The sequence below is a fragment of the Chiloscyllium plagiosum genome, unplaced genomic scaffold (genome assembly GCF_037043375.1).
Source record: "Chiloscyllium plagiosum isolate Xiang-an unplaced genomic scaffold, Cpla_swu_hap1 HiC_scaffold_4, whole genome shotgun sequence".
Classification (NCBI taxonomy): Eukaryota; Metazoa; Chordata; class Chondrichthyes; order Orectolobiformes; family Hemiscylliidae; genus Chiloscyllium; species Chiloscyllium plagiosum.
Window position 1 is genome coordinate 117110953 of NW_028270142.1, and position 24300 is coordinate 117135252.

The 24300-nt window shown below is 38.6% G+C and overlaps 1 protein-coding gene across 4 annotated transcripts in view; it reads left to right on the top strand.

The window, feature by feature from the left end:
• phf20l1 (PHD finger protein 20 like 1) overlaps nt 1–24300 on the top strand; it is a 131516-nt gene that overhangs the window by 60242 nt on the left and 46974 nt on the right. For 3 of the 4 annotated variants that reach the window (XM_043687886.2, XM_043687888.2, XM_043687887.2), the window contains exons 10-13: nt 1224–1491; nt 2175–2363; nt 10234–10428; nt 15935–16222. In XM_043687886.2, coding sequence (XP_043543821.2) covers nt 1224–1491; nt 2175–2363; nt 10234–10428; nt 15935–16222 — 940 coding nt within the window. The remainder of the gene's footprint in view (nt 1–1223; nt 1492–2174; nt 2364–10233; nt 10429–15934; nt 16223–24300) is intronic. The other variant, XM_043687889.2, reaches the window with a different exon arrangement.

Here is a 24300-nt window from a genome sequence, read left to right on the forward strand (position 1 = left end):
CCAAAAAATCAAGAGCTGGGATAGAAGTAGAGAAAAAGACTAAGATAATTAGCAGTAAAGCAACTCTATTTACTTTAGCACATTTAATTTTAACAAAAGACAGGAAAGAGATGTCTACTCCTTTAAACCCCTCAATGCCCATATAATCATAATTGAGACAGATGGATTTAACACTTTTACAATGAGTGTAAACATAATATAGACAGGCTGAACAAAATTATAAAAATCAAAAGTCTAGACGGCAATGTGAAAAATTACTTTGTTTTGATTTTAGCAATGATGACATACTTTTGTCTATAGGATGATGGTGATTTCTTAAATTTCGATAGTTGATCAGGTGGACTAGACTTTATCTTGTCTTCTTTATTTATCACATCCTTAATTTTTCTGTCATTCCTGCATAGAGCGAGAAAGTGGTGGGTGCTTTGATTGCAGGTTCTGGATGTTTTGCTTTCTGCACTGTGGCATTCACAGTCTTAACGTTCTATAATTCAGCCAATCACAGAGGTGTTGTTAGGCCAAATTTTCTGAACTCAAAATACTTGGTGGCCTAAATTGTTCACCTCACTTCTTCAAAATGCATTGTATTGCACAACTCAAAGAAAATATGCAGCACATGAAAGTTTTGCAACTTGAAAATCGTTATTTCAGCTATAGCAGTCCAGCTTTCATTTGTTTTATCATTCCAAAGAAGAAAAATGTGGTCTCTCACAATATGTAGTGAAATCCAGACTGGTCTAAATGGAATTCAGAACATTTCTTTACATTCTCGATTGAGGCATTTGCTTGTCATAGAACTGAAATTTGTTAATTGGATTTGAGAAATTCGAGACACAAATAAGACAGTCATTTAGAAGCATAAAATTAACTTGTGTTCAACCAAATTTACAATTTTATTTCCATAATGTAAAGGTTTTATACTTTGTAATACTAACATTAATGTAGAAGGGTTTCTTGAGATACTGTTTTAATCAATCTGTAACTTTATTGTTCAAGTGTTCATTGTTAATGCTGTTGTAGAAGTGGGACAATTAGTCATTTTATAACATGTATGGAATCACGACACATTTTAAAATTTGTATTATGATATGTTTAGAATTAAATGTTTAACTTGATTTGCTGCTTTTGATTATAAAACTGACACTGACTTGGGCATGAATACTGTAAATACTAATCCTAGTAGATTATCAGTATATTAATTGTTCGCTTTTACTTTTATCTAGTTGTCACCTTCTTATACCACTGACCAGCTGAAGACTGAAGTGAGCAGTGAAGATTCCTGTACTCTGAATCAAAAAAGTGATCCATTTTTTTCATCTCCACACTCAACCAAACTCCGAACACGTAAAACAAAGCCTGAGGAGCCATCTGGGAATATAAAGGCTTCAGATCCTTCTCCTCCCCCAACTGTACCTCAGGGCAAGGAGTTGCACAATGTAGAATTTCCTCAGACATTACCCCCACCACCACCTTCAGATATCCCTCAGACTGGTTAGTGCGTTGCTTAGTGAGTCTTGCCTAGAGGGGTTTTAAACAAAAAGCTACTTAGCTTCTAGTTGTGGCTGTTAATTGTGTTGAAAGAATTATGAAGATTTTTTTTTGAAAACCACATGTAAACTGGTATTTTCAGGTATGTCAGCATGTTTAGTTACGTAAACCTTTCCTTTCGATTTTTTTCCGTAATTTTAGTAAGTGATGTGATGCATGCAAGTTCCTCCACTTTACTGCTCATGGGTTAGGCTGCACCATAGATGCTGAGATCATGGTTCCTACTAAGGTTAAAAGAAAAACACGCTCAACTTAAATGCTCACAGCTGATGTAAATAGAAGCCTGACTTTAATTCCAAGAATTCATTCATTAAAAACAAGTCTGATTTCTTAACTTTTGAATTTTACATCAATCTCAATGTGACTGCTTTTTACAAATAAACGCTCAGCTAAAGTAAATTTTCTTTGGTGGTCAACCTGACACAACCAGCTTATCGTCCATCCGAACCATTTTATGATAAGTTCCATTAAAAACAGCATGAATTGAAAGGAGTACAAAATAACTGTTTCCTTCATTATATTGCATAGTACTATCAAAAGCTAACATTAAAATAGGCTACCACAACAAAACACCAAAACTATTATTTTTTTAAACAAGGCTAATTGAGCATCTCTTCTTCCCTAAGGCCCTTCTCAGCCCAGCAGTCCGATCACCTGGTTAGAAAAATCCAAACGTAGGAGACGCTCTGCACGATTAGCAAATGCTGCAGGGATTGATGGTCCCACTGACCAAGAGTATTTACCCTCTCCATCCACTGCTTTGACAGGACAGTCGTGCAAATCCAATAATCTGACAGACAGCAACATACCAGAGGGTGAGAATGAAATTAACTACCTAATAGGTGAACATCTGAGTTCCATTGGATATAGTATTTATCCATCAGGGATTTCTCTTAAACCAAATAAAAGTGCACAGGATGATCAAGGTGCACATGCGTTACTCAATCAAACCCATTGTATTTTGGATAAATACTATATCACTTGGAAGCCTGACATACATTCTGCTCATGCTGCGGTTACTGTTCTGAGAATACTTTTAAAATTTTATATCTTGAATATATATTTTTTTAATGAAATGGCAGGGAGGGTGGAGTATAAGTGACATTAGTCTGGCTGTGAAATTATGTTGAAGAAAATGTGCTCAGCGGTATAGCTGCACTGGAGCTGAAGTATTGAGTGGAAGTATTTTGGAGCACAACACTTTCTCATGATCATTAGGAGCTCTTGATTGTTTATTTAAAGTAGTCTTGCTGTGTTGTGATTATTTGTGATACAGAAGCTCTGGTGATATAAAAAAAAACCACCAGGGAGTCAATAGTCTCAAATCATTGAATTTTGAAGTTTTTTAATTGGCTGTAATCTGAGCAAGTGGCAGTATCTGACTTAGGTAGTGTACTTTGTTGGCATGTCTAAAATAGTAAAATATCAAAGGGTGCACTTCTCCATCTTGCTATTTTGAGATATTTTGGAAGTACTTTTTTCTCGCTAATTGAGTGACTGATCAAAGTCTGGGCCAAACATGTAAACTCTACCAAGCAGGTGTTGATTTGATCATTAACCAAGAACAGCACCAATTTGATCCTGGAGCTGACATAAATACTAACAAGATTGTACATCAATATGAATTCTTCAGCTGTTTATTAACTAAGGAATTGATTTTAAAAATCATATTGTAACTAACATGGCCTTTTTTTTGCTATTCCTCTCTTTTCTCCCTCCCAAAGAAACAGCTGTACCATTTTCAATATTGAAAATAGAACAGCTGCTAGATGAGACTACAATTGATTGGAGTGAGCTGGAAGAATACTTCCACAACTCATAACATGAACCAGGATTGCTGTTTTTAATTATTACTACCCAAAAGTGCTTAGGGTGGAGTCTTCTGTTTGTGTTTACACTTTTAAAATTAAATCCCTTTTTATTTGAAACTTTAACCTTTCTCCTTGTTCCTTTTAGGTTCTTCAGCTTCTGCGCCTAGCATGGTTTCTTAGTTTTGTGTTAGTCATGTCCTTGTTGCTCTTGATACTGAGAGATGCTTGATTGGGACACTGGATTTGTTTCAAAATTGTTACTTTTTCCCATACCTCTTGCTTCCTTCTAGGCTGAATCCATACACTGTACCATGGTGACATTTTTAGTTGACATATTATTTTAAGCTAAATAGAACATGAAATGTGTAGAGAAAGGGAGAAAACAAGATGGAACTTTTGATGAAAAGATTATTAATGACCAAAGGCTTTTTTTTCTCTTTGAGGGAATTAAAGATAAGTTGTTTTCCTCTTTTGAAAAAAGAGTAAAATTCCTAGTATGAACCCTGATCTGAAGCCTATGATTGGTGTAACTGCCTTGTAACTCACTCAATGCCATTGGTATTTACCTGAATTGAATGTACTCTTCTGATGTTGTTGAGCAATGTTACAGTCGTGCCATTTGATGTCGGTGCGTGAAGGCTATAAGTCGCATGATGTCTTTGACGTCAAGTCAATGTAAGCTATTGATCATATTAGTGGCAGAAGAGGAAGTTGTTTTGTCAAGGAACTTATTTCAATGTGTTGTACATCTTTTCTAAAGCAATTTTTCAAAAAATCCATCACGAGGTAGTGTTATGATTTACTGAAACAAAACTGCTGGATCTGTGCATCGGGACCAAGTGTGTGTAGTGTAGGGGGCCTTGTTGCCAAGTGCACTACCTCATGAAGAATTTTGATAAACTTTAATTACTTTTCTGCTATACTTTTTTTGTAAAAGAGGAAAATACTGTCTTGCTAAACAAAGGAAAAAAATAAAAGTTATGACTATGTTGGATTGCAGAACTCTTGCTGTTGTCTTTTTTTGTTAGTTTAAAAACTTAAGGTTTTCCTCATCTATTTAACAGTTACAACACAAAAAGTATAACACATGCTCAAAGGTTTCTATCTAATGCCTAAATTTCAAAAGACAAAACTTGGGATGCAATACTGGCAGTCACAAGGATGGCTTCAACATCAGGGTTCTTGATCTCTAAAATGTCTGCTCCCCCATTGTGACTTATTTTTGCCCCTCTCTCTTTCAAGAGGAATGTTTTGTCATTGGAAGTGTAGTGGTAAAACAATTGGGATTTTAAATTGATTATAAATTAGTGTAGCCTCTGCAGGTGGGCACCCATTGGGATTATGGGAATTGTGCCTATGTTTAAGAGCATATAGGAATGAAGAATTCCCTCTGCCCTCCCCACATACTGATTCCACAAGTGAAACCTATCATGATTTACACATTCTTATAGCATTTTTGCTTGAACAACTCATTTAAATTACATACAGTCATATAGTGTAATCTGCTACATTCATGCTGTTCAACCTCTTGGAACTGGTGCCACCAAATCTAAATCACTGTACCAATGTTCTAAACATGCTGCCTGACACATCTGAAGATCTCTTCTATACAAGTTTAGAATCAGTAAGGAATATTAGACGCTGTTCAGACTTTCCTGGAAAAACTCAGAGAATCTTGTAAAAGTTTGAAAAATCCAACATTCCTTTTACTTGTGATTAATAGCATGAGTAATGTTATGTCAAGTATGAAGATACCATTGTGTACATCCTTTACATCTGTTGTAATGTTCTATCACTGATTAAAACTAACTTTTGTGATAAACATAATGAGGCTTTTCTAAAGGACTGGTAAAATTCAGTTCACTTTAAGAGAAATCTTTGTTTTTTCCCTGCCTTAATTGGTGGCATGCACAAACACAATGCCATCACTCTCTCAAAGTGGGGCTGGGGCAAGAGCTTTGCATAGCACTCTGAGATAAGATATTGGCTGTAATCAGATCAAAAGGTCATTGAATCTCTAAGCCATAACAAAATGTGTTTTTTTTTAATTAGTTAGCTTTAAATTTGTTTTGTGGCATATATAAGTTTGCTTTCTTTTTCAGACTCCGTCTGAGTATCATGTGGGTGTTTTCTGTTGTTAGATTTCTGATTCTGACACAAGGTGGTTTCCATCTTTCATGGTGTGACCAAAAGTTTTAGTTGAACTATCCAACAGGAACTGCAGCATCATCAGTTTTTTTAACATTGTAAAGTTACAGAAACATTCCCAACCTTTTGAGTTTCATGTTTTTTTTAAACTTTTCGCTCATAGGTGATGCTGGCTGGGCCAGCATTTATTGTATAGAGTGTTTAAAATTAAATTATTCTTTAAGAATCAGATGAACATTATCTTTTTGAGCTCTTTGTTTTGGACTTCTGGTAACTAGACTTGCCTACTTTTTCCTTTGCTGAAAATGTCTTCTCGAAATTTTACATTGCATTGCAAGTTTTCCTAAAGTTCTGAAATCTGGTTGAATGACTATGGCACACCATGCAAAAAGCAGCACTGTTGAAACCAAGGGAAACTAACTTATATTAGTTTGAATACTAGATTTGAAGATTTCAAACTTGGTTTTAATTGCTTTTCATTAGGAAGACGAGTGAGAGACCAGACCTATGAAATGGAGAGGATATGCTGGAGGAGGACCATTTGGAGAAAGATTTTAAGAATACTAACCATAATAGTATTTTAACGCATAACTGAAAGATGGCAGTTGGGCAGGGCTAATGTTTAACGGGAAATTATCAAGATTTTTTTGTGTTTTGTTGATTAGGAAGATGATACTAGAAACGCCCCTTGGTATGAGAGCAAGCATACTATGGAAGGTTGGGTTGTGGGAAAGATGTCATAGGTGGGGTTGCTGGGGAAAATGTGTTTGACTTGGACAAAAGAAACTTTAGGGCTATCTTTACTAGTGTAGAAAATGTGTAAGTTCCATTTGAGGCCAGAGAAAGTAGTTATACCAATGAGATGATTAAGCTACATAACCACATTGTGCTGTCAAGATAAAACTCAAAATATTTCAAAGAAGCTTGAGGAATACTGATTCCAAGGTAGAGAAGTAAACATTGGGAGGGATGACCACTAGCTGTGTTAGGAGTGAAGTTGGATGGTTTTAGTTTGTATGTGATTGTGGATACAGGAGATGTACTTTAAGTATCAGCTCAGAGGTGGCTTCACATTTCAGATATAGTTCAGGAAGTCTATAGGAGGGGTTGGCATTGTCGGGATAAGGAAAACCTGCTGAGCAGATACGTAGAGCAGCATAACAATTCACTCAAGCAACCAATGTTACGATTCATCCTCCTTGCTGCTGGCGTTTACTCTCTCCCTCTATGGTCTCTAGTGATTTAAAAAGAAACTTTTAGCTCCTTGAGCTTTTAAGATATGGTGGGGATGCGAGTGTTTGGAGATGTAGTAGAGAAAGGAGATTAGGATAATCATCTATGCTTTCTCGTGTGATTGAGGAGTTGTTGGAGAACAAGTCCTGGTAAAGCTGGCTGTGTTTCTGACAAAACTAGCAATGAATAGCTACGATGGTTATGGACTATGCATGCTCAAATTCGTACACTATAGACTTCAGAAAGTAAAGATATTGCCCTGTATAATGAGCAAAAACTTAATTAATCTTAAAGTATGATAAATTGTATATTTCTTCAGTTCCCCTCTCTTCCCACCTTGATTTGTAATATCATCCAACTCCCTTGATATTTCTTAAGTTTCGGGTGACATCAAGAAAGAACTGCCAGTAGAGCGTGAACCTAGTTACTAGAAAAGATGTTTGTGGTTTTCATTCATGGTTAAAACAGCTAAAGTTGATGTTTTTTGTAATTCTTTATAGGTTACAAACGTTTGTTGGCAGGCACCGATGTGTTGAGAAGAAACAAACTTGTGTTTATATTGTACTTATCTCCAAGATATCCAAAAATCTTTCCAGTTAATCAATGACATTTGCCTTGTTGACAGTTGTTTTACACTTCACATGTGATTCATTGTCTGTGAAAATAATTAGTTTACCATGTATGGTTCTTAAATTTCTCGATCTTTTTAAAAAAAAAAAAATCAAGATGCTTCACCTCTGCTGTATCAACATTAACTCCACATAGGTTTGCCCAATAACATAATGGGTGCATGCACTGAGCTGACCTGTTGAGCAAGCTAATTTTGACCTAGGTAGCAGTGTGATAGCACTTTGTTGGAATACTTTGTTGAGGGGAGAACAAATCAGCCTGCATCCTGATTTTGGTTCTCATCCAGTTACATTTGTTGGGAAGCACTCTTCGGGATGTTGAGTAAGGCCAGGGGCTAAACTGCCCCTTAAATACCTTGTAGTGACTGGCCAGTTATGGTCAAGTCCGAGTGCATTCATGATCCAGTTTGGGCCAGTGTCTTCAAAACCGCATGGAGCAGGGGTCAGATTTTCTCACTGCGGAAACTACCCTAAATATGTCTGGTTCAGCTTTAGTTATGCCATTGTACATAGTTTATTCCACTTACAATTTAGGGTAGCTTCATATGATGCTTTGCTTGTGCTACACCAGATACTAGAATTCCAGCAAAAGCAAATGAGAATGCAAGTAATTAAACAGCATTTTAATAAACACTGAATCATTATGTTTAGGTATACAACATTTTTTGCAATAGTTCTGATTCAATTGTCATAAAACCGCTATTTAAAGCAAAGTTATTTAAAAAAATATAGAAATCTAAAATTATAACAGAATGGTAGAAGTCTGTAGCAGTAAGTAAGTCAGCCCTGAAAGAAATGATTATTTCAGGTGAGAGCCTTTGTTAGAATTGTACTGATATACAAAGTCACTTGAGAGGTTAAGGTACACTCATGGAGGAATGCAAAATTTTGAAATTGACTGTACTTGTTCCAAAGGATGATATTTTCAGTTTTGTGCTGAACGTTTACATTGAAGGGAAATTTTTTGTCAAACTGCAGTGTGAGTCAGGTGATCGCAAATGCGAACCAACACGTAATTGCACAAGAACTCAGGCATTGGGAAATGTTTTACCTAAAATGTTTTAAGTAAAATCAGACGAGAGCATTTCTTTAATTTAAGAATGCTCATTTCTATTGAAGCAATGGTATGGAAATTTTATTTTTATTCTTTTATTTTGTAATATTTAACCTTTTGCTAGATACCTAATGTGCTTTGTTGTCTGTGTATGGATATAGTTTTACTCTTAGAATTCACAGACTACACAATAATGTTGAGGGAATTCTCCCGTGTGGCTGACATGCACTATTCTTTCAACTTGAGAAGCATGCATGAAGTGAAAAGCAGATAAAGCATTCAGAAGTCAATTGGCACCAAATGTGAAATTTTAAAAGTCTAGATCATGTAGAAGCAAGAAATGCTGAAGAAAGTAAGGAAATCCAATATGTCAGGGTCATCAATAACATTGATGACCCTGACATATGTTAGGGTAATCAACATAACACCGTGGGCAGCACGGTGGCCCAGTGGTTAGCACTGCTGCCTCACAGCGCCTGTAGACCCGGGTTCAATTCCCGACTCAGGCGACTGACTGTGTGGAGTTTGCACATTCTCCCCGTGTCTGCGTGGGTTTCCTCCGGGTGCTCCGGTTTCCTCCCACAGTTCAAAGATGTGCAGGTCAGGTGAATTGGCCATACTAATTTGCCCGTAGTGTTAGGTAAGGGGTAAATGTATGGGTGGGTTGCGCTTCGGCGGGTCGGTGTGGACTTGTTGGGCCGAAGGGCCTGTTTCCACACTGTAATGTAATGTAATTAATTTAGGAGTAGCAAAAACAACAAAATAAATTTCATTTATATATCCTCTTCTAAATCCTCAGTATGTCCTAAAGTGTTTTGCAGCCAATGATATGCAGATGGCACCAGAAAATAAAAAGACTATCTTGTCCAATGCAAACTTCAATGTCTTTCAGATATAGAAGTAAAATTCCTGTCCGAGATTAATTTGGTTTTATAGTGGTATTAGAAGCATCGTAGAAAAGAAATGTGGGCGTGCAAGAGGAAACTGAGCTTCTTATATTCAATCCTTCAATGTCATTATAGTACTCGGAAGGTTGACCCAAATTCCATTGGATTGTCGGATGAATTGGGCTGATTTTCATTTCAAAAATGCTTTTTGCTATTTAAATCCTTCACATTTACAGCCTGATTATTCATCTCAGCTGGATTGACATGTTTTTCTGAAGATATTCATTAGGTTCAGAATAACATTCTGTTGCACCAACTGAACGTTTGGTGTCAATGTTAGGAGTTTGTTAAAGGGAAAATTAAATTGTTGGAAAATTAGAATAATAAATAGAAAATACTGGAAACATTTGGCATGGTCAGTGTATAAATGATAGTGATTCAAATGAAACAATTTGTTGGAGTAGTCTGCTTGAATTGTTAACATGTGGGGTTTTTTAAAATTCCCAGATGCTGACTCTATATTTCGTGTATTTTGTTTTTTTTTTCCCATATGTTAAATTTCAGTGTTGGCTTTTATCACTCAGCTGCAGATTTCTCTCTTGAGTATAGATTCAGACTTGCGTACTTTTAACTCTTGGTCTATTAAGCTGTGTAAGCTGATGAGGTGCTGTATGTTGTGCAATGGTGCCTCTACTTACTTGACTATTGTAGATTATACTAATAATACTTACATTTATATAGTTGTTTATTACTTGATACAAAATATATTTGGAGTGGTGTTTTATTTTTAGGTAGCCGTACTTATAGAATTTTTGAAAACACAATGATCAATTTGCAAAGCTTACTTTAGTACTGTACTACATGAACATTATGCTGGGAAACTTACATCATCATTCATTTGTGCTGTTTCTGTTTTGGTTCAGATTCTGATGGTTACCAGTTGCCTAGAGAATCCAATTCCTTTGAGATCAGTGACTTGGTGCCTCTTGACCTCTCCCAGCATTCCAGGCACAAGACCTCAGCATCTGTTTCTTCTCTTCAATTCCCTGGAAAAGAGCAAACAGTGAAACCTCATTCTAAAATAATAACTGATGTGAGTGTGGCTTCCTCATCATCAGGTTGGTATTAGTTCCTGCTAGTGAATGAGTTGTGTGTGGCGGCTTCAGGGTGGTGTTGATGGGTGGGATAAAATTCATAAAGTATTTAAATCTGTTTGGTTGGTCCTGGCCCAGGATCAAAAAACTTTTGTATATGCACAAGTTTTAGAAGGGAGAGCAATATATGGCTGATACACCTAAATTATTCCATCGCCTGTTGATTTTCTCTGGGCAGATATGTCAGGGGTTGGTTAACTCAATTGGCTGGAAGTAGAGTAATGCCGTGGATTCAATTCCTGTATCAGCTGATGTCACCATGAATGACTCTCCTCAACCTCTTCCCTCGCGCTGCTGCTCCAGTTTAACTATCATCAGTCACCTCTCTCTAATAAGACAGCAGCTGTATAGTTTGGTAGGCCTATGGCACTTTTACCTTTACCTTTTCTGTCGGGGTTCACGTGTGAACAGTGCCTAACAAAATATATAGCCAATAGATCAAATTTTGGGCATTAATGGTCACGTAGATGCTGAGGAAAATTGAATGAGGAGCTTTGCATGCCCATAATAGTCTGAATGTTGATGAACTGAAATCATAAAGCAGACTTAAAAGCCTAAAGCCAGAGTGGTTCCATTTAGTTATAGGGAATTTTGCAATGCAATATAATGAGATGCCTTTTACAGTGTAGTTTATATGCATGGTATTGAATTATTTTAAAATGTTTTATCCTTGTGCTGATGTATTTAGTGATGCGTGATACCAAGCATTGTGTAAATTTTCTTTCTACGGAAGATAAATAAAATACTTCACTGCATTCTACACTTCATGGTGTGAAAGATATATTAATGCAGATCAGACATTTAAAATAAATTATAATGCAGGAAATCTATTATTGCAAATCACTACTTCTGTTTATTATAACTGGTCCCCACTTATCTCCTCCAACCCTGCTTGTCCTTTTTATAGATGTTTATATTGGGTTCTCAGTCTGCTAATACCTCATTGAGTTAGCCGTGGACAAGAGTTGGGAAGCTATCTGCCTCTGATTTTGTTCTCAGCATGGCCAAGCTTGCATGTTAGGGGAGAGCTGTAAATGTTGATCAGGTTTAATCATCTTCATCTGTCTCCTCCAACTCAGGCAATTGAGTCTGTTTATTTCCTAGTTAAAGTGCTCAGCTACTGACTGGGCAAACGAATTGAGGAAAGTCCCTAGATTTAAGGGAAACTCTGCAGTTTTGACATAATTTGGGCTTTCTTTTTTGTCTTAATGTAGCGTTATGGTTTCAGAACCATTGACAGTAAACTAGCACAAGGAAAGAGTATTTGGATAAAAATGCTAGGTGCTATTCTACAACTAGAAATTTAAATTGTAAGGTATTTAAATATTTCTGGGAGTGGAGAAGGGTTGAGGTAAAGAGAAGACTTTATTTCATTTCGTATTTATTTTATGTCTTGAAAAATATTTTTTGCAGCTTATCCTGATGATAAAACTGCCCTCGTTAGGAACTTAGATACAGGAATAGACCATTCAGCCCCTTGAACCTGTTTTGTCATTCAATTAGATCATGACCAATGTGCATCTGAACTTCATTTTTCCATCATAACTCTATTTCTCAGGATGCCTTGACCTAATATAAAAATCTGTTCTGAAAACTCCAATTATTCCCAGAATCTTCATCCTTTTTATTTAACGAGGAGATAAAGTTTCAGAATTGGGTAATCTTTTATGTGAAAGGAATCCTTCTGATTTTGCTCCTGAATGGTCTTGCACCAATTCTACATTACGTTCATTTGTTCTTGATTTCCCACACTAGAGGAAATAGTCTCTCTGTTTCTATCCTATTAAATATTTTAAACACCTTGGTTCAGATCATCCTTTTTATACTTGGGGGAGCCACAAGCCAAGATTATTCCATCTCTTTCTGTAATGTAACCCTTTAAGTCTCGTACCTGTCAATGCTTTTTGTGCATTGTGTAGAGCACATTTTAAAATTTCCATGCAAGTCCACAAGACTAATGTGTCCCATGCATCCATCTGACCCCAATGAGTTCTTCCTTACAGAAACATAAATGGCTCAATAGTTTTTTTATTCTAACTTCCCAAATTATGCCCCTCTAAGTATGCTACTTAAAATGTCCCGTGTTTGTTTTGTCTTCATTGATCCAGCTGGGTTTGCTTTGAACAGTATCATTCCGTTTCTGTTTTATATTTTTAACAGTCAAAATAAAACTCCCTGAGAGCTCTGTGATCTAGAGGCCCTCCATATCCTTTGTACCTGGTGTTTATTGTGAAGATTGCAAACTTTGAGGAAAGGTTTGAAGTTGAATACCTTAGCATCCCATGTTTGGTTAATTAGGGATTCAAGATATCTCACTGGAAACTGCTCAGCTGGGGCAAAATCTAACCATTTGTCTGATCTTCTCTGGAATATGCCTCCAGATACATATGAAGGCCCTTAATGTCAGTTTTTGAAAAACAGTCATTTTTCAGCAGAATTATCTTAAGTTGAAATACATGTTTTCCCCACTTATATATTTATGTTTGTTAATGATTTAAGACAGAAAATCTTGACTCTCAGCAGGGAGGCTTCTGGACTCTGTTAAGAACACCCGTAACTGGGGAATCTGTTCAGTTCCTTTGAGTGCACAATGGTCTGCCCAGGTTAATACATTTAGAAGTCAAAATTGGCTGGTGTTGATGACCGACTTTCCCAATTCACAAAGACAAAATAAAATACTTTTGGTGCAGAAAATGTTTAAAGATGAAGCTCATGCAACTCGTTGACTTTGCACAGCTCGGATACTACCTGGACACTGTACTATTAAAGGTGAGGAGGAATTTCTTCAGCTAGAGGATGGGGATCTTGCTGTCACAGAGGGCTATGGAAGCTATAGCTGTATTTAAGACAGGTAAATTCTTGACTAGGAAGAGAATCAAAGGTTACAGGGCAAAGCCAGGACAATGGGTTGAGAAATCTAATCGAAAGGTGGAGCTGACTCGTTGGGCCAAATAGTCTAATTACGCTCTTATATCAAATGATCTTATGGATCTATACTATATGAAAAGAACTCACTAAATTGTTGGTCGAGGTGCTAAGATTGACCTTGTCAGTTTCAAGCTATGGTGGCAAAATTCAGAGGCATCAGTGGTCCTATTCCTGGCAGCATGTACATATGTCTCCTTCCATCTAGCCTTATGATCCAGGGCTCTTCACTGGAGAGGGCACGTTGTCAGTTATAGAAACCTTGGACTTGGCTGTATGTCAGTGAGTTCAGTGTAGTTGATTCATTTATTCAAACCTCCTGTGTGAATGCTAGCCACAAGATGACAGAGGATATTTTACAATGCTCTTTCTTTTGCCATTCTTCAATTTACATTGAAATAAGAATAGGGCATTTAGGCCTTGAGACTGCTATACTTTCCTTTAGACAGTGGCCAACTTCTAACTCCTTTTACCTACTTGTTCCATTCATGATTGAAATATATAAGATTATGTACACTTGTGATGGCAAGGCATTGCCGAGTGCTGGAAGATGGGCTTATAATAGTTGGATGTTTGTTTTTGGCCAGCATAGACCGAATGGGATGAAGCGCCTTTTCAGTGCTGTAGATCTCTGACATATACAACTAACCTAACAGAAACCTACCAATCTTAATGTTGAAAAACTTCATTTGTCCGAGTGTTTGCACCATTTAGAGTGAGAAAAATTCAGATTTACTCTGTTCTTTGTGCAATCAGCTGTTCCCTGATTGTTGTTGAGAGGTATTTTTAGGAGTTGCTGAGGATGACACTCACTCCAATTTTTTTCTTTCACTTAATAGGATAGAAATGTCTGATTGTGACTGGGCCATTGTTCACATGGAGATGCAGTTAACTGTTAGTCTTAATTCTCAGAGTAAGCAGATCTAATCAAGTAGCACCCTCTTCTCATGCTATGTTTGTTGCTGACGCTTTTTCAATTTTTTTATAATTTTCTAATCAACCTGTTCAAGAGTAGAGGAAATTGAGCCCTGAGCCTCCTGATTCTCCACCACAAGAGCCCTTTAGACAATTGTATCTCTCCAGTGGAAGAAATGTCTATGGTCCTTAGTAGATGTTTTTCTTGTTCAGAGATCTCGACACATCGCTGGGCAAATGGGACTTGAACCCCGGCCTTCAGGCCCACAGCTAAGAACACTACCATTGTGCCACAAGCACCCTTTAAGTCTCTTTTTTTAAACTAGATTTACTATTGGACCATGGGGAATGAAGCACAGCAGGTCAAAGAAATATACATTAGGGAACATCTAAGCAGTAGTAACCACAATGTAGCATTTTATATATTGATAGAAAATTGTAGCACAGTAACTTTAAAATAATGTTAGAAATAAGCATTTGCTTGATAAAAGTGAAGTTTACAGATTGGAGGAATTGGTTTTGAGCAACTGACAATATAACATGAGAAACCAACATGGGCATCAACATTTGCATATAAGAATATAGAACAATGAGAGTTTTTTTATATTCAACAAATTGTAGGAAAATATATTCCACTCAAAAGTAAAAACAAACCAAATAGCAGTAGGAGTCCATTTCTGAATAAGGACATGAGGAAAGGGAGCAGGTGTAGGCCATTTGTACCCCACCCAGGCCTTGCCTGTCCTGCCCTGCCCTGTCCTGTCCTGTCATGGCTGATCTACCCTATGTTCCATTCCTCCTTCATGCCAATTGCTCATAGCCCTCATTTTGATATTTTAAAAGCCTATCAACCCACATTCCCCCCACCCCACCCAAAATATTTTCAGTGATGTAGCCTCCACAGCTCTCTGCGGTACAGAATTGTGCACATTCACTATCTTCTAGACATGGGATTTCTTTGTCTGTCAGTTTAAAATTGGAGCCTCCTATTCTGTAACCCTGTATCCTGGTTTGAGATTCAGCCACTTGTGTAAATGTCTTCTCAACATTTAGCCTGGCAAGACCCCTCCGAACCGTGGACACTTATAAGGCATTTTCGTGGACTTAGTGGAATCACTCCATGTATTTAAAGAAATCTCAAGAAAAGATGAGGCATTACTACTTGTATACATTAATTTGACAGAAAAAGATGTAGTGCTTGAGTACTGGTGCATAACTAATCTAAATCCTATCTCTAAGAAGAAAGCAGAACCAAATCTTTGATATGCTTAGAATGCTTTTTAAAACACATACGCACATACGAACATAAGAATCAGACTAGGAGTGGGCCATTCAGCCCCTCGAGCCTGCTCTGCCATTTAGTAAGATCATAGCTGATCTGATTTGGTGAGATGGAGAGGTCATGTCTTGGGCTAGACTAGTTTGAGCGCAAAGGTTATCATCAACCGAAACAGGTTGGTCAGAAAATGTTAATTGCTCAAAAAAATGTAAGAGGAAAGATTATTTTACTTTATTGCGATCAAATGAACTTACAGATCTTATTTATTTGAGGGTGTGAATTTTTAAAATATTCTTTCATTTATTTCCCCATTTTAATGTGATGTTTCCTTTCTATTTGCCTTTGTCTCAGTGACTAATCCCAAAAAAACAGAGGATCCATTAGCTCCCAAAGAACTGGTCATCGAGCTTGACCACAACAAGTTCAAATGTAGGTTTCCCAGGTGCTTCAAGGCTTTCCGTAAAGCTAAGCTGCTAGATTACCACATAAAGTATTACCACAATACAGAGAGAGGATCTGACTCAGAGACAAGTGCACTGGAGAGTGGGATGCGGACACGTGCCAGCTCAACCAACGTGCCAGCATCAATTGTGGACAACCTGGGGCTGAAGACACCGCGACCTCTGCCAAGTACTTCTTGTAAGTATGGAGGTGCAATTGGATCAGTAAGAACATGAGAATGCAAGAGTAAATGGAAGACTTTCTTTTGAATATTATAAATATATTAACTGTTGATACCTTAAAAGCCCTTTTATTTCAACCCACCCTTGTCATTAAAATACATTTGACTATTTGGGCTAAATGGCCTCCTTGTGTATTGTAAAACTTCTGTGTTTCCATTTTCAAATTGGCTGGGAGTATAATGGGTTGTGTTGCTCCTTGCAGTAAGACGCTGTGTTGTTATAATGTCAGAAATGTTAAACTATATATGCTCAATGGATTCTTCTGCTGCCCATGTGTTTATTTAAGGTATAATTACTCTGTTTTCTTAAAGTCTAGAAGTTTGGGTTAGACAGAGTTCAGATTGACTTCCTCTTTCACTACTTAAAGTGTAAATCCTGGTGTAAATTGGGAACTATATGCAGTGTATAACTTAGGTGTCCCCTGTTGCTAGGCATGTTCTTGTGTAGTCTGTAAATGAGTGGTTTCATTTGTTTTTTTCAAAAGATTTTGAAATTATGGATGGAGAAAAGTATGATGTCTAAATGTGACTGGAAGTTTGATCTGTACAGAAATTGTAGATCTTTTATAATGAGGGTATGCATCACTCACATGATATCATGGATTGGATGTCACACTTTATTATGGTATTTGGATGCTACAACTAGTATCAGGTTGGAAAAAAGAAGGAAGGCCAGTGATTGACCTGGATATTTTCTCACCTTGTTAAGGTTCCGCATGATAGACTAATTGGTAAAGTTAGATCACATGGGATTCAGGGTGAGCTTGCCAATTGCATACAAAATTGGTTTTACAGTAGGCGACAGAGGGTGGTGGTGGGCTGTTTTTTTGTGCTGGGGACCTGTGACCGGTGGTGTTCCACAGGGATCAGTACTTGGTGCACTTTTGTTTGTCATTTATATAATGATTTGAATGAGAGTATAGGAGGCATGATTAGTAACTTGGCAGATGATACCAAAACTGGTGGTATACTAGACTGTGAAGAAGGTTTTTCTAAGATTACAGCGAGATCTTGATCATTTGGGCCAATGGACTAAGGTGTGGCAGATGGAGTTTAATTTGGATAAATGCGAGGTATTGTATTTTGGTAAAACATACAAGGGCAGGACTTATACAGTTAAGGGTGGGGTCTTTAATAGTGTTGTAGAACAGAGAAACCTAGGTGTTCAGGTACATTATTCTTTAAAATTTGCATCACGGGTAGACAGAATAGTTATGGCATTTAGCACACTTGCCTTCATTGCTCAGACCTTTTGAGTATAGGTTTGGGATGTCATGTTGAGGTTGTCCAGGATGCCTCTTCTGGAATATCGTGGGCAGTTCTGCTTGATCTGTTAAAGGAAGAATATTATTAAATTGACGAGGGTGCAGACAAGGTTTACCAGGATGTTTTTGGAAATGGAGGGCTTGAAATAAAAATAGGCTGGGACTTCTTTCACTGGAGCATAGGATGTTGAGTAGTGACCTTGTAGAGATTTATAAAATCATGTGCATAGGTAAGCTGATCGGAAAGATCTTTTCCCTAAGGTGGGGATTTCAAAACTAAGAGACGTATTTTTAAGGTGAGAGAAGAAAGGTGTAAAAAGGAAATAAGGGCAACTTTTTTACACAGCGTAGTTACTGTGTGGAATGAACTACCAAATAAAATGATAGATGCAGGTATAATTACAATGTTTAAAAGACATTTGGATAAGTAACTGAATAGGAAAAGTATGAAGGGATATGGGCCAAATGCAGGTAGGTAGGATTAGTTTAGTTTGGAAATTTGGTTGGCGTAAACAAGTTGGACCAAAGTCATACATGCTGTATGGGTCTTTGACTTTATTACCTGTTCAGAAATGTTACTACAAACCTCTGGAACAGATGGGACTTTGTCCTCTACCTTCTAGCTCAGGGGTAGGGCCACTGTCACTGCACTACAAGAACTCTGAGTGATTGACTTGGAACCTGAAAATTGTAATCAGCTACAACTGCTCATTGATACCGACCTTATGCTGCTAATTAGAATTACTTGATTTTGTCTGCTTTAAGTAGTAGCAAATGGGAGAAAGTGAGGACTGCAGATGCTGGAGATCAGTGTTAAGAGTGCAGTGCTGGAAAAGCACAGCAGGTCAGGCAGCATCCGAGGAGCAGGAGAATCGATGTATCGGGCATAAACCCTTCATCAGGAATGAGGCTTGTGGGCTGTGGGGTGGGCTGAGAGATAAATGGGAGGGGGGTGGGGTTGGGGGGGAAGGTATCTGAGAAAGTGATAGTTAGATGAAGGTGAGGAAATGGTGATGAGTGGGAGAGGAGCGTGGAGCGGTTAGATGGGAAGGATGATGAACAAGTCAGGAGGGCGGTGCTGAGTTGGTGGCTTGTGACAGGGATAATGTGGGGTGGGAGGGAATGAGGAAACTGTTGAAATCCACATTGATCCTGTGTGGTTGCAGGGTCCTAAGGCGGAACATGAGGCGTTCTTCCTCCAGACATTGTGGTATGAGTTTGGCGATGGAGGAGACCCAGGACCTGCCTGTCCTTGACGGAGTGGGAGGGGGAGTTGAAGTGTTCAGCCATCAGGCAGTGGGGTTGGTTGGTGCGAGTGTTCCAGAGATGTTCTCTGAAACGATCCACAAGTACCTGAGATGTTCTCTGAAACAAATGCTATAACCAGACTACAAGGAAGCATTGTATTACTGAAGCTGCTGTCTTTTGTATGAGACATGGATGTTAGAAACCTCTTGCCACCATTCCTGTTTTACGTACTGCCCGAGCCGAACTGTCCAGTATGACAGAGGCAAACAGAGCAATGTTTTTCTGCCGATGTCCAGAGCACAAGCTAGAAATATTCAGTGTTCATTAAAATATTTAATTACCCATCTTAAAGCTTTCTTTAGGAAACTATATTCTCAAAAACAAGGTCCAAGTATTCTGCAGGTGATTCAGTACATGAGGTCTACTTTTGTGTCTAACCTTGCACTCTCCACAGCTGGCTCTCTTCCCATACTCAAGGGGAACACATTGTTTTGCAATGAGTGTGCGCCGGCAGTCATAAAAAACATTCTGAAAGAAAGATGGGATTATATCCTTCTTTTCTATATTCTATCTCTGGATGTGGGCATCAATACCATTTGTTACTTATTCCTAATTGCTCTTGAACTGGATGGCTTGCTAGGCAATTTTGGAGGGCATTTAAGGGTCTGGAGTCACATGTAGGCTATTCAAGATAAGGGTGGCAGATTTTCTGCCCCATAGGACATTAACGAGACATCTAGCAATGACTGCATTGGTGCTTGTACAATTTTAGGGGGTGCTCTCATTGCTCATGGACTTGAAGTGCCTATAACGTCACTGCTAGTGATACTACAAGTGACTGCTTGTAACTTACTAATATACAAGTGACTGCTAATCATAACATGAAGATTGTCAGAATCATTACAAATTGGACAATCAGGGAACATCAGTCAGTACACCATGCAGTGTGGTATTCTTAAGAAGAAACAAATGGATCTGACCATCAGTCTGCTCAATGCTGCACTTAAGAGCAGAGCAAAGTGACAACTACAGCACCAAGTGTGTGTGGGTGGGTGGGCACCAGTATCTGGTTCCAGACCCATATTGATAGTGTTAATGGTGCAGAGGGGGCAGTGTTTTTGTGGTTTTCACTTCAACACAAATCAGAGTCAATGTGAACTAAACATGAGTCAACAGACACACATCAAATAAGAATTCAAGTTTTACTTGAACTAAATGCTACAACAATGAGACTTCTTACAGAAGTACAAGTGATTTTCCTGGGGTTGGGGAGTCCAGAACTAGAGGGCATAGAGTCATAGAGATGTACAGCATGGAAACAGACCCTTCAGTTCAACCCATCTTTGCGACCAGATATCCCAACCCAATCTAGTCCCACCTGCCAGCACCTGGCCCATATCCCTCCAAACCCTTCCTATTCATATACCCATCCAAATGCCTCTTAAATGTTTCAATTGTACCAGCGTCCACTACTTCCTCTGGCAGCTCATTCCATGCATGTACCATCTTCTGTGAGAAAAAGTTGCCCCTTAGGTCTCTCTCATATCTTTCCCCTCTCGCCCTAAACCTATGCCACCTAGTTCTGGACTCCCCAACCCCAGGGAAAAGATTTTGTCTATTTACCCTACCCATCCCCCTCATAATTTTGTAAACCTCTAGAAGGTCACCCCTCAGCCTCCGATGCTCCAGGGAAAACAGCCCTAGCTTGTTCAGCCTCTCCTGACAGCTCAAATCCTCCAACCCTGGCAACATCCTTGTAAGTCTTTTCTGAACCCTTTCAAGTTTCACAACATCTTTCCAATAGGAAGGAGACCAGAATTGAATTCAATATTCCAACAGTGGCCTAACCAATGTCCTGTACCACTGCAATATGACCTCCCAACTCCTGTACTCAATCCTCTTATCAATAAAAGAAAGCATACCAAACGCCGCCTTCACTATCCTATCTACCTGCGACTCCACTTTCAAGGAGCTATGAACCTGCACTCCAAGGTCTCTTTGTTCAGCAACATTCCCTAGGACCTTGCCATTAAGTGTATAAGTTCTGTGAAGATTTGCTTTCCCAAAATGCAGCACCTTACATTTATCTGAATTAAACTCCATCTGCCACTTCTCAGCCCAATGACCCATCTGGTCCAGATCCTGTTGTAATCTGAGGTAATCCTCTTGCTGTCCACTACAACTCCAATTTTGGTGTTATATGCAAACTTACTAACTGTACCTCTTATGCTCACATCCAAATCATTTATGTAAATGACAAAAAGTAGAGGACCCAGCACCGATCCTTGTGGCACTCCACTGGTCACAACAGCCCTCCACCCTCTGTCTCCTACCTTTGAACCAGTTCTGCATCCAAATGGCTAGTTCTCCCTGTATTCCATGAGATCTTACCTTGCTAACCAGTCTCCCAGAGGGAACCTTGTTGAACGCCTTACTGAAGTCCATATAGATCACATCTACTGCTCTGCCCTCATCAATCCTCTTTGTTACTACTTCAATCAAGCTTGTGAGACATGATTTCCCATGCACAAAGCCATGTTGACTATCCCTAATCAGTCTTTGCTTTTCCAAATACATGTACGTCTTGTACCTCAGGATTCCCTCCAACAACGTGCCCACCACGGATGTCAGGCTCACTGGTCTGTAGTTCCCTGGCTTGTCCTTACCACCCTTCTTAAACAGTGGCACCACATTAGCCAACCTCTGGTCTTCCAGCACCTCACCTGTGACTATCGATGATACAAATATCTCATCAAGTGGCCCAGCAATCACTTCTCTAGCTTCCCACAGAGTTCCAGGGTACACCTGATCAGGTCCCGGGTATTTGTCCACCTTTATGCGTTCCATGACATCCAGCACTTCCTCCTCTATAATATGGACATTTTGCAAGGTGTCACCATCTATTCCCTACAGTCTATATCTTCCACACTCTCTTCCACATTAAATACTGATGCAAAATACTCGTTTAGTATCTCCCCCATTTTCTGTTGTTTCACACAAAATCTGCCTTGCTGATCTTTGAGGGGCCCTATTTTCTCCCTCGTTACCCTTTTGTCCTTAATGTATTTGTAAAAACCCTTTGGATTCTCCTTAATTCTATTTGCCAAAGCTATCTCATGTCCCCCTTTTGCCCTCCTGATTTCCCTCTTAAGTATACTCCTACTGCCTTTATACTCTTCTAAGGATTCACTTGATCTATCCTGCCTATACATTACATAAGCTTCTTTCTTTTTCTGAAGCAAACCCTCAATTTCTTTAGTCATCCAGCATTCCCTATACCGACCAGCATTTTTCTTTCACCCTAACAGGAATGTACTTTCCGAATTCTCGTTATCTCATTTCTGAAGGCTTCCCATTTTCCAGCCGTCCCTTTACCTGTGAACATCTGCCTCCAATCAGCTTTCAAAAGTTCTTGCCTAATACCGTCAAAATTGGCCTTTCTCCAATTTAGAACTTCAGCTTTTAGATCTGGTCTATCCTTTTCCGTCACCAATTAAATCTAATAGAATTATGGTCGCTGGTCCCAAAGTGCTCGGTTTAGGGTGAGAGGGGAAAGATATGAGAGGTGGGACCAGATTGGGTTGGGATATCTGGTCGGCATGGACAGGTTGGACCGAAGGGTCTGTTTCCATGCTGTACATCTCTGATTCTTTAGAATCTCTAAGTTTGAAACTTTGTTCGCCCATTCGTATGTATCCCCATAAGACAATAAGATAATGGAGCAAAATTAGGCAACTCAGCCTGTCACATTTGTTCCATTATTTAATCATGGTTGATTTGTTTCTCGACCCCATTCTGCTGCCTTCTCCTAACCCCTGATCCCCTTACCAATCAAGAATCCTTCTGAGGAAGAGTCACCAGACCCAAAGCATTAACTCTAATTTATCTTCACAAACACTGCCAGACCTGTTGAATGTTTCCAGCAACTTCTGTTTTTGTTTTTGATTTACAACATCTGCATTTCTTCTTGTTTTTAAGAACCTATCTATCTCTGTCTTAAATACTCTCAATGATTTGACCTCCACAGCCCTCTGTGACAACTGAATCCACAGATTAATTACCATCTGGCTGAAGAAACTCCTCCTCATCTCCGTTTTAAAGGGGTGTCCCTTAAATCTGGGGCTGTACCCTTGAGTCCTAGTTTCTCCTACTGATGGCGACATCTTCTCCACGTCCACCTTATCCAGCTCCCTCGGTATTCTGTAAGTGGCAATCAAATTCCCCACCTCATCCTTCTAAGCACCATCAAGTACAGACCCAGAGTCCTCAATTGCTCCTCATATGACAACCCCTTCATCCTTGGGATCATTTATGCAAACCTCTTCTGGACTCCCTTCAGGACCAGTACATCCTTCCTTAGATATGGGGTCCAAAAAGGCTCATATTATTCCAGTTGAGTTCTGACCAAAGCATTATTCAGCCCTTAGCAGTACATCTCTGCTGTTGTATTCCAGCCCTCTTGAAATGTCTGCTCATGTTGCATTTGCCGCCTTAACTACTAAATGAACCTGTATATTAATCTCCAGAGACTCCAGCATCTATTAACTGATTGCCTTCTGCCTCCAGCTCTCACCTGTATCTGGCACCCTACCCTTTTACTTCATTTCCATTGGTATTGCTTACAGTCAAGGTTCATTTGGATCGATTTTTATTATTTAAGAAAATTACAATTAATCCCTTTACAATTGAGAAATTCTTAAGTGTTTGCCAAAAATTCTTTAAAACAATTACTGATCTCACAGACATTTTAAATGCAAATTTTTCTTACTGTACTACGTCCGGGTCAAAGAACATCATACCTGGAAATCCATGAATAGGTGGGTGATGCCTGCCCCATTTGATGAAGTTTAGCCCATGTCCAATTAACTCTCTCCTTATTTGATATAACTTTTGGTTTTAAAAAAACGTTAATTGGTATAATGTGGTGCAATAAATCCTACTACATTTAAGACTATGAATGCAAATTATTTTTTCCGTAATGTGACTCAAAACCAAATTTTTAAATTAAAATTTTAATATTTTTCTAACTGAAAAATGTGGGAAAGAAAAGACAAATTACAGTGTGCTTGAGAGGAACAAATACATTTGGAATTATAGCTTTCAACATTCTCAGCCACTGGGGATTTCCCTTATGCAATTTGAGTCTGTTATAGATGAATTGCTTTAGGTTGTTTGCTAAAATTATGAACTGTTCCATTATGATATGACTGATGTTCACATGGTAGGAGCCATATTAAATGTGCCTGGGTCATTTTTGCTGAGTCATTCCTGTGTTCCTAAGCATTTGCCATCAAGAAGCATCTTTGATCTTTGTGAAAAATGTAACAGTGTGTTATAACTACAGTTATAGTTGCTAGAAGCAGATTATTAACAAAACAGGTAGGTAGATGCAAATGATGATTACATAAAAGGGCCCCAATTGTACTATTCAACTGTTCCTTAAATAATTCCAGTGTATACAAAAGTGAAAATGTTCATTTGAAAAGTGGAGGTCAGTTAGCTCAATTGGATCGATTGATAGA